The sequence below is a fragment of the Eubalaena glacialis genome, chromosome 3 (genome assembly GCF_028564815.1).
Source record: "Eubalaena glacialis isolate mEubGla1 chromosome 3, mEubGla1.1.hap2.+ XY, whole genome shotgun sequence".
Classification (NCBI taxonomy): Eukaryota; Metazoa; Chordata; class Mammalia; order Artiodactyla; family Balaenidae; genus Eubalaena; species Eubalaena glacialis.
The window spans coordinates 126,466,368-126,477,741 of NC_083718.1; the positions used below are offsets into that span (position 1 = coordinate 126,466,368).

Genomic DNA, 11,374 nt, shown 5'->3' on the forward strand with positions numbered 1-11,374 from the left:
TGTTGTTCCATCATTTGCCACTAGCCCTGTAAGACCTGGTCATTATGATGCCAATACCTTTAGTAATTCAGTAGAATTCAATTCACCATTCATTTTTTGATTTATATCTGACAAACATCTTAGTGACCAAATATTTAACTATATGACTAGAAATGCTAGCAGAAGAGTAACAACCTTAGAAAAATCAAATTCAAACTCTACCTACACAAGAAAACACATTTCTTGGGTAAACTCACCTACATAATATCATTTTGCTCTTCATATACTTTATACTTCTTTTCCCAATTCAAAATGAACCTCTACCCTTGAAGAGAAGGTAAACAAACTAAACAGCCTTCCAGAAAAGATCCCTGAAGTTTAATTGTGTCATAACTCGACAGTTGCCGACTTAAGGAACAGATTAAAAATTACCATTTGGTTTCAATATTTGCTTAATTAACGCTCACCTACAGAACTCAGAATCCACATTCTGGTCAATCATTTCCAATCTCTTGACATTCATACTACTTAAGTTACAGTCAAGCAGTCAACAAGTATTTAATACTCTGCCAAACTAGTGAAATAAGCATAGCAATAATAATAAATTCCTTTTAGGACTACATATTCTAGAAATGGAACATTAAAAAGAATCAGTACCTGTGGAAAGACAGAAGCAAAGACTATTAAGGAAATGTTACTTAGAAGTGCTGTTAAATGTCTTCTTTTTCTCCGTCACTCTAGAAACATCAGAAAAAATCTTCAAGATTTATTTATTTGGAAAAAGTGATTACCTAGAATGCACGCAAGACAATTTTATAATTGCCATTTGACTCTCAAAGATTTTTGTATTAACTTGTTGCTAAATGGAATTGTTAGCTAATAAGTACCTATTGTATTTTCCTGGATTTTTCAGTTGGGATTGTAATTAAATGAATTTATATGAGTTAACCATGTTTAAAACTATAAAATTCAGATACTGAAAATTTTTTAAAGTCATTAACAAGTTATATTTTAAATTAATATTACAATTGTACTACATTTCTAAATTTCAGTTCCTGAAAATACACATACACACACACACACACACACACACATACACACTTCCCCCTTTGTGGGAAAAAAAACACATTAAATTAAAAAAAACACCATAGGGGATCTTTAGGGCAGTGAAACTATTCTATATGATACTGTAATGGTGGACACATGTCAATATACATTTGTCAAAACCCACACACTGTACAACACAAGGAGAACCCTAATGTAAACTACAGACTTTAGTCAATAATAATGTACAAGTATTGGCTCATCAATTGTAACGAATGTACTACATCAATGCAAGATGTTAATAATAAGGATGACTGGGGGTGGAGGGGTGGAGACGTGAGGAGCTATATGTGAACTCTGTGTTTTCCACTCATTTTTCTGTAGACCTAAAACTACTCAAGAAAAATTAAGTCTATTAAAAGAGAGAGAGATTTCTAACAAACATCATGATCATCTTACCTTTGTATTAAAGTCAATCATCAAACTTAATAAAGTATCCCCCTTTTCATCAGCTACAAATTTTAAAAGTTTTAGAAATTATACCACTATTGATGTTTTGATGCAGTAAATCCTGCCAAACCCAGACACCATCATCCGCATTACTCACTTCCTCCTTTTAGTGTATGCACCTGTACCCCATTCCAGTTTGAGGCTTGAAAATGACAGTGAACACAGGTCAAAGAGTGTCTTCAGATGTTCATTCAAATGACAAATCCAACATTTCATCCTCATCAATCAGAGAGAAGGCACATGGTGTAAAGTAGGGCATTGACATGGAAGATGTCACAATTATAGTGCATCTATGGGAATTTAGAAGCTTGGTTTCAGAGATATTTTTTAAACTAAGAAGCTTTTAAAATATAGGGTGGAGAATAATGGCTCAGTCATTAATACCTATGCAGTTCCTCCTGGGCACTTAGGTGGTAAAGGAGAAATGGTTCAACAGAGGAATCAGTGTTGGGCGTTATTTTGGTATTCCCAAACCTGGGTTTTTCACTCAGGTTCCATTTAGAGCTGTCTGGGGGTCTTAATGTAATGTGCAAGGCACTTATGCCCAGGCCACAAGTTATAAATCCTTCAGCCAGAACTTGCCATGAAGACCCAAGACTCCACAAGAGAAACTGAAAATAATGCTTGAATCAACTTGAAACATCAGTCCAGCAAGGGGTATCTGTGGTAGACCTACTACACATCTAATGCAGAAATAATTTTGCACACTAAGAAGCATTTTAGAAGTATTGATACATTGGTGTCATAGGTGGGGCAATAATTCACAGTTAAATAGAACGCAGACCTCAGAAAATGTTTCACAAACATAAAATTATATCCACTAGGAAATATGTTCAAAATATGAATTAAATTGTAATATATATTTTAACAGTAAAGAAAACCAAAAATTCAGGAAAAAAATTAGAGAAAAACATAAATTCAAAATATCCATGGCGAGGATGAAATTTTGTTACTTTCCATTCCCTTACAGTAGTTAACCTGTAACTCCTATTTCTCAAAGTCAAAAGCCAGAACTAAGTAGAATTTTAAAGGTGACTCAGAACAAGCAAAAACCAAAACACCAGTGATTAGCCCAGTTGCCAGATTATCTGTCTCTCATTAAGTTCACTATTTCATGGTTTTCAGGTGTTCTCCAGAGCTAGGACCTTCATTTTTACATTTTCTTTAAATATTTTCAGCTACCTCTTTTCTCCCTTTCTTAGTATTCCCTTTCCAACCGTCAAATTAATTTCGTTTTTGCTCAGACTCACTGTTTATTTTAAAAAGCTACTCTATTTAAAAGTTTAAGAAGAAGAGGAGCATTATTCTAAGGGAATTTCCTTTGTCAAGTAGCATAAATTAAACTCTCTAAGAATGAACACTGAAATGACTTGAAGTGTTGATAGAACTCATCTCTGCTATTCAGATTCAGACAACTAAACTATGAGCTCAGGTGAGACCCCTAACTGGGGTCACACAAGGCCTCCTAAATTGACAATTAGCCAGCCTCAAAATGTTGACTTGCCATTGACAGATGTAGCCTATCCTCTCCTCGGATGGGCCCTTAGGACCAGTTCTGGAACATCACGAAAAAAATATTTAAATGATACAAAAATTCCAGAAGCCAAATTCAAATTGTGAGGAAACAACAGGGATAGAAATAAAGAAATATTTTAAAAGTAGAAATCTTTTTGCAGAATAAAATCAACTACCATAGGATCTGTCTGCAGCAACAGCTCTCAAAGAGTTTTCTGTTCACCAGGACCATCAGGATTGTTCATTAAAACTCTACTGGCAACAATTCTTGGACAATGGACCTAAGGGGGCCTAGAAGAACTGCATTATTAACAAGCACCTGCATAACACGATGCAAGGTATGACCATGACCTTTGTGTTATGTCTACCTTTGTCTCACCCTTTTGCTTTACCTCTACCTGGGTATCACCTGTATTACTATCTTTGGATACCAATCTGTTTCCCCATTGGTACAAAAAAAGGGATGAAAATAATCTTTACTGCCATCAGGAGCTACATACAGAAGGATGTTTTCTCTTTCGTTGTATGCTATCACTTTTTCCATCATAAAGTAAACTGTTGGAGAGAGTTATGGTTATACTTATCAATCATAAGTATTTTGTCTTCTACCTAGAAAGTCATATAAATGATTTATGTTTGTTGCTAATTCTTTAAACTTAGCCGTCATTTCCAAATAAAAATACCAAGATGTTAAATATAGCTGCTGGCTAAATTGAAAAAGAGGAAGGAATGAAATGATAAGAGAAGAATCCCTGGCTCTCCCGCCAATCATACCCCTCCCTGCATTACTATCATCCTGGGTTAGTGAACTAGTGATTCTTTACCTTATCTACCCATCTAGTTCATCTGCACTATCCAACTATCTCAACTCATCACCTCCCTTTGCAAGCTGAGACCTGGTCATTTTGTGTTGAGAAGCAGCCAGTCTATAAATTACAAGTCCATGTGATTTTCTATCAAGACTTACTGGAGTCCATTCCAATATTGTTTTATAGCCATTTTTTTTCACATTTTAGAAACTAATCATATTCAGTATATTAAAACTATGTTACTTCTGTGAAAATTACTTTATACCACACTGCAACAGGTAACACTATGGTTAGAATTGTTTAGGGAGATATTTCTTTTAATTCTGGGCTTGTGGGGAAATAACCATCTATGTCATAAATAGCTTACTTCTAAGCCAGAGCTGAGAACTAAAGTAAGTTCTGAGTAGAAGTAAATTCCAGCATTTAAAAGATGAAACAGCATTGCCCATCAAGACTACCAACTTTGAAAAGACAAGAAACCTTGTATTGAATATCGATTAACTGAACAAAGCAAAAATTGTCAAAACCATAGGTCCTTACCAGAAACGGACTCCAGCAAACGCAGGAGACACACATTATACCCAGGAGCTGGATGACCATTTCAAAATGATGAGACCTGCCTTGTCTGTGCTGCTGACTTTTAAATTTAACTCTTAAAAGTGAAATTCCCGTGATGGCATTGCAAAAAAATGAAATACCAAGGGCTAGGAGCCCCAGAAAAGAAAAAAGTAAAAGATAAAACCTATCTTCCCAGTCTTTGATGTGATCTGTATTGTAGAAACACCAGGTCTTCGACGCTTGAATTTTATAGTCACGATGCCCAAGGATGGGCAGCAAAGCTATGAAAACAGCAAAAAAGCACACTCCACTCAACATCATTTTAACATGTTTGGATGTAATTTTCGTAGAGTGAAATATTGGTTGGGTGACTCCAATACATCGCTCAATGGCCATCACACTGCCTAGAAAAAGTGGGCACAGACCAGAGAATACCATGCAGATACCAAAAATACTGCAAAGGACGTTTGATTTGTCAAAATGGATCCAGTCTTTATCAGAAGCATATACAAAGACTGCTATAGCTCCATTGATGAGGTGCCCAAAGAAATCTGTGATTACCAGAGCACTAGCCAAAAGCAAAAACGATGACTTGTACTTCTGTCTAAATCTCTGGTATGCCTTCATGAGAATAGCAATAGCAAGGCTGTTTGATAAGATTCCCACTGTCATGAAGGTTATCGAAAAAGATATTGAAAGCTCTTCTTCTATTTGGCAAGTTGTATTTGAAAGGAGCCCCGCTGCAGGAGACACTGGCTGTTTGGAATTGTTCGTGGACATTGTTGTGGAGATAAGAGCTGGCCACTCAAGTCATCTCCCTCTCAAAACAGTGCAGGCTTGCGGTCCAGAGATCTGCAGCATAAAGACAGAGAAATTATGAGCCCTGGATAACTGTTCATCTGACATTGAAGGCCAAAGCACCCCAGCACCCTGTGGTGGGAATCAGATTTATCTGGCCTGTCATGAGCAAGGTTGCATCATACTGAAAACAGCACACATCTGCCTGCAGTTCCACATTTCATTTTCAAGGTAAAGAAGCTACCAGAATTGAGACCCCTTGGTTAACCTCTATGGCTACTCTGCCACTGGGCACCTCCTAAACTGCCTCCTGACACTTCACTGACACCTTAAAACTCCTAAGGTTTACGAAGTCGCTTAACAAGGCTAGATTTAAACCCAGTTCAGTTTTTTTTTTTTAACATCTTTATTGGAGTATAATTGCTTTACAATGGTGTGTTAGTTTCTGCTTTATAACAAAGTGAATCAGTTATACATATACATATGTTCCCATATCTCTTCCCTCTTGCATCTCCCTCCCTCCCACCCTCCCCATCCCACCCCTCTAGGTGGTCACAAAGCACCGAGCTGATCTCCCTGTGCTATGCGGCTGCTTCCCACTAGCTATCTATTTTACATTTGGTAGTGTATATATGTCCATGCCACTCTCTCACTTTGTCACAGCTTACCCTTCCCCCTCCCCATATCCTCAAGTCCATTCTCTAGTAGGTCTGTGTCTTTATTCCCATCTTACCACTAGGTTCTTCATGACCGTTTTTTTTTTTTTTTTCCCTTAGATTCCATATATATGTGTTAGCATACTGTATTTGTTTTTCTCTTTCTGACTTACTTCACTCTGTATGACAGACTCTAACTCCATCCACCTCACTACAAATACCTCCATTTCGTTTCTTTTTATGGCTGAGTAATATTCCATTGTATATATGTACCACATCTTCTTTATCCATTCATCTGTTGATGGACACTTAGGTTGCTTCCATGTCCTGGCTATTGTAAATAGAGCTGCAATGAACATTTTGGTACATGACTCTTTTTGAATTATGGTTTTCTCAGGGTATATGCCCAGTAGTGGGATTGCTGGGTCATATGGTAGTTCTATTTTTAGTTTTTTAAGGAACCTCCATACTGTTCTCCATAGTGGCTGTATCAATTTACATTTCCACCAACAGTGCAAGAGTGTTCCCTTTTCTCCACACCCTCTCCAGCATTTATTGTTTCTAGATTTTTTGATGATGGCCATTCTGACCGGTGTGAGATGATATCTCATTGTAGTTTTGATTTGCATTTCTCTAATGATTAATGATGTCGAGCATTCTTTCATGTGTTTGTTGGCAATCTGTATATCTTCTTTGGAGAAATGTCTATTTAGGTCTTCTGCCCATTTTTGGATCCCAGTTGAGTTTTTAAAGTATAATAGTCTATTTTAATAACTAGGTGACTTTCTAAAGTTTCTGCTTTTTTCTCTGATAAGCTTTGTCCCCAAAGTGCAGATTATTCCTTTGGGACCTATGACTGTCAGGCAGACAAAATCATCTTCTCCAAACTTTGAGAGGGTGCAAAGTGGAGCCACAAACAAGCCCACTGACGCTGCATGGGGCTTCTCTGAATAAGTTCTAAAACTATTTGATTTAGGTCAAATAACAGCAAACCACACGCATCAGTGACCCCTGGAAGGCTCAGCGTTGAGTCTCTAGGAAGGTTTTCTGGTCCAGCTACCACCTGTGCAGAAATGTTGGCTGAAGAGAGCAAAGAAGGCGGGCCGCCCTCACTGTGGGCGCATCTGCCTAGATGCTGTCGATCTAAGTTACAGCTTCAGGGTAGCTACATCCCAGGCTAATTATTTATTTGTCTCTCTTTCCCCAGTGAGTTGAGGCCTGAGTCACAGACCCTCTATACCCACCACCACTGCCACCCCGTCCCGAGCTATTTCCGCCGGCGTTTCCCCAGCAGCTTTCCGGGAGGCTGGGAATTCGGAGCCAGCCTTTCCTGGGACCTGCCCAAGTGGGGCCGCCCGGGGCTGCCCGGAGGGCAGCCGCCTCCTCCGGGTCTTACTCACAGCTCGACTTTCGATCACTACTACCCCACCGCCCCCAGGCCTCTGCTTGCAACATCCTTCCCAAACCTCTTAACTGCCTGAAACTTTCTGCGATTGCTCAAACGCCAGAGGCCGGTTTCCCTCCCACCCCGGGGGGCGCCAAAGGCCTGCGCTGGCCCGGATGCCGGAGTCGAAGTGTCGCGGGCAGGGAAGCAAGGAGAGGGAAGGGGATCTTTTCCTTTACCCGTTTCCCTCCTCTGAGATCCGTTCTACCCGGTCCCCAGGCACGCACCTCAGACTCCGGACGGATCAGACATTGCTCTGCGGGTCTCCCCAGCTTGGGGCATCTGGTCCAAACTTGTTGGCCAGCTCAGGCTAAGGTGCCGTCCGGTGCCGCCGGCTGCAGCTGCCGCCGGGCGTCCGGGGTAGGGTGGCTAAACCTCAGTCGGGTTGAGCAACCGGAGGCCAACACGTGGGAATCCAGCCGCTGAAGGGGTGTTTACCTTGGCATCCCGGGCCGCGGGCAGGGCTCTAGGTGGAGCAGAAGAGCGTGCGGGTCCGTGGGCCATCCCGCGCCCGGCTCCGCTCCGTCGCTGCCGCCGGTTCCTGGGGCGCTGCGCCGCGCTCTCGCTCCGGCTCCGGCCCGCGCTCCGACTCTGTCTCGCCGCGCGTGCTTCCGCGCGCTCTCGCAGCGCGGAACCTGCCGGGTGCGCTGGGCTCCTCCGATCCTTTAGCACCTAGCGGCGCTCACCGCCTGGGCGGGGTGGAGGGCGCGGTTGACCTCCGCCCCTTCCTCTCCGCCCCTTTTGCGTTGAGCCCAGAGCCGGACCCGGAGAGACTTGAGCACCGCGCTCGGATGCTACGTCCCCCTCCTCAACATCAATCAGAGCGGCCCCCTCAGCTGCCCGACCACTTAGGGAAAAGTTTTGTTTTAAACTCATTCTCCAGCTAAAGGCGCCATCCCTACGGCTGTAAAATAGGAACCAGGAGAGCTGAGGAAAGCCTGCAGAAAGCTGCTGTCGTGACAGCGTCTTGAACTGTCAGATTGTAGTTTGCAGACAGTTCATCCCAAATCCAGCTCAAAAAGGATAAAGAAACCAGGTAGAAGGAAAGAGATGGTGTATTGGGGCTTAGGGACCGATATCCCCAGGAAGTTAAAAACAGGTATTCGGGCCACGTGTTGTCAATGGAAAGTCACTGCCTTAGGATTCACTGTCACTTAGAGGACTGGACTGTTCCTAGCTTTCTAAAGAATGTGAGAAGGGAAAGGGATAAGCAGTATTCTCACAGGACACATGCAGATAAAGCATTAGTAACATTTTAATGATCAAAAAAGCCCAATGGTGAGAGAATTTCTAGTGGTATGTTTACCCAAAGAGATGTGACTCAACAAATTTTGTGGAGATTATTTTATGATCAAGTAAAGAAAAATCCACTACTTCGTTAGGAATTATAATTTGAGCCATTTTAATGCTGTAACCACTTTTTGCTAATATTGTTTTGATCTGTACCTATTAACTATCTCATTTTTATAGCTAATCACTTATGGAAATCTATTACTGACCTTTGCTCTTTTTATCAGTAAAATATTGCCACAACTTTTGTGAAAAACCAATGCCACATGGAAATAAACCCTCTTTTCTCCATTCTAAAATCAGAAAGAGCCTCTAAATTCCTAGAAATTGGAAAGGATCATAAAGTGCTACAGTGAGATAAAATAAATTAGCCATTAACTATAGAAAAGAATGATTGCACAGCTTTCCCCTGTGGTAGATATTGAGGTTTTTTTTTTTTTTTTTTAATGATATGATCATAACTTGTAAAATAAACTGTTACTCAGGTATGGTCAGGGAATTGAAAAATTTGGTTAACCAAATATTCTGGTTAGTAGAGAAATATTACATCTGGATGACCAGTGTCCAAAAAACAACTATGTAATAAACCACATGGAAAATGTGCATGACACAGAGCACTATTCTTTCCTTTAGTGATTAACAGCACTTAATCACATTAGATGCAATTACCTATCTACTTATGTCTCTCCCACTGAATTGAATTCCTGCAGAAGTCTCATTCATCTCTCCATCCTCACCCAGGACTATGCCTGGTCACATATCCAATGCTGTCTGAATTCACCAATGTTACAACCGACATTTACAGTATCACACTTCAAAATCTTGAACAGTCCCCATCTCTCCCTGGCACATCTCACTAACAACAGCTGCTCAATCTACTGGGTAAAAAAAAGAGAAAATTCTCATTAATGCAATTTCAAGTCATAATATTTATTATGTAATATATTCAAAACATTATTAATTTATTTTTCAAAGTACTAGATAAATCCCATTTTTTTTAAAAAAAAGCATCTACTTCACGTGTATTCTTGGAGTTCCTTTTTTAGAATCCATTCCTTAATCAAGACACATTTCACCTGAGTCTCAATAAAAGATTCTAAAGCATCTACATCTCTTCTCAAGATAAAAAGAATATATTAGTATCAGTAGAGAAGGCTACTAATTTATATGGAAGATTAAACAACTAACTAACTACACTTAAAAGAAAAAAATATATGTCTGGCCTTATCACACCCAAATCTGATCCCCTATTCCAAGTTCCCAATGGCAGCCTCTGACTGCTTATATAAGGAAGAAGAGCTGGCCAATCAGCAGATGAGAGAAACAAACAGATCAAAAATTGTGTGTGGGGGGGAGGGGATGGCTGATAAACTCTTCTGAAAAGTGGTAGTTGGTATTGTTAGTGCTAAGTGGATGCACATAAAACTCTTAATTTATACATTCATTCAACAAATTTCTTAAGCACCTACTTTGTGTCAGGCACTGTTTCTAAGAAGCAGAGGTACAGCTGTGTGGACAAAGAATCCAAGCCCCTGCTCTGGTATGGCTTCTAGGCTGGGGGAGGGTACTTACTTTTGTGGAACGTGTGTCCAAACCCTTGATGTGATTCGGTGGCTTCCCTTTAGTGGAGGCAAAGCTGATGTCAGCCTGTCTACAAGGAGGTAACATACCATGACAGGTGTGTACCTGGCAATCACCTTCCTTCAGGATTATATGCAGAACACTTTGCTCAGAAGAGTGTGCACATTATAATTAAAGTCAGAGAAACTGGGACTCAGTGACACTGAGGCTGAAATAAAAACTCCATAAAAATCAAAGGAAGTGTTGGAAGTTGATTTTTATAGTTTTAATAAAACTGTCTAGGAAAACTTTTCTGGAACTTGCCATTGACATTAATACTAGAAACGACACCCAGCTTAGTAGTCATGAAACTAATAACAACTTCTTTTGTTTTTTTTATTTTTATTATGTAACTCTTTGAAACACAAAAAGTAACACACATAATGCATTTGTAAGTTGTGAATTATAATATAAAATAAACACCGATGCACGTACTATCTAATTTAAGGACTGCATTCATTTCCTAGGACTGCTGTTGCAAAGTACCACAAACTGAGTGGCTTAAACAACAGAAATGTATTGTCTTATAGTGTGGAGGTTAGAAGTCCAAAATCAAGGTGTTGGTTAGTTCCTCCTGAGGGCTGTGAGGGAGAATCTGTTCCATAACCCTGGCCTAGCTTCTGATGAATTTCTGGCAATCTTTATCGTTGCTTGGCTTGTAGATGCCTCACTCCAATCTCTGCCTTCATCTTCACATGCCATTCTCTCTCTTTGTCCTCACATGGCCATCTTCTTATAAGGAGCCCAGTCATATTGGATTCGGGATCCACCCTACTCCAGTACGACCTGATCTTAATTGATTACATCTGCAACAACCCTATTTCCTAATACAGTCACACTCTGAGATACCGGGGGTTGGGACTTCAGCATATTTGAGGGGGAGGGAGTAATTCCATCCATAACAATGGCTCTACTAGAACATTACTAATATTGTTACATCTATCTGCATATTTCTGCCTCCATTTCATTCCTCTGTATCCCTCCCCCAGAGATAACCCCTATCCTGAATTGTTTGTCATCATTCTCTTGCCTTTTATTGTTTTATCACATAAATAACCAGATGAACCAATATGTAATTTAATTTTCCTTGTTTTGTAACTTAACCTTCTGTAACTTGTTTTTTTAATGCAAGATTTATAAGATTCACACAT

The 11,374-nt window shown here is 40.1% G+C and overlaps 1 protein-coding gene across 1 annotated transcript in view; it reads right to left on the bottom strand.

Annotated features, from left to right (window-relative positions):
• Positions 1–5,195, bottom strand: part of PTGFR (prostaglandin F receptor) — a 61,962-nt gene extending 56,767 nt beyond the window's left edge. The window contains exon 1 of the mRNA XM_061186419.1: positions 4,398–5,195. Within this exon, the coding sequence (XP_061042402.1) occupies positions 4,398–5,195 (798 nt within the window). The remainder of the gene's footprint in view (positions 1–4,397) is intronic.
• Positions 5,196–11,374: the final 6,179 nt, after the last annotated feature.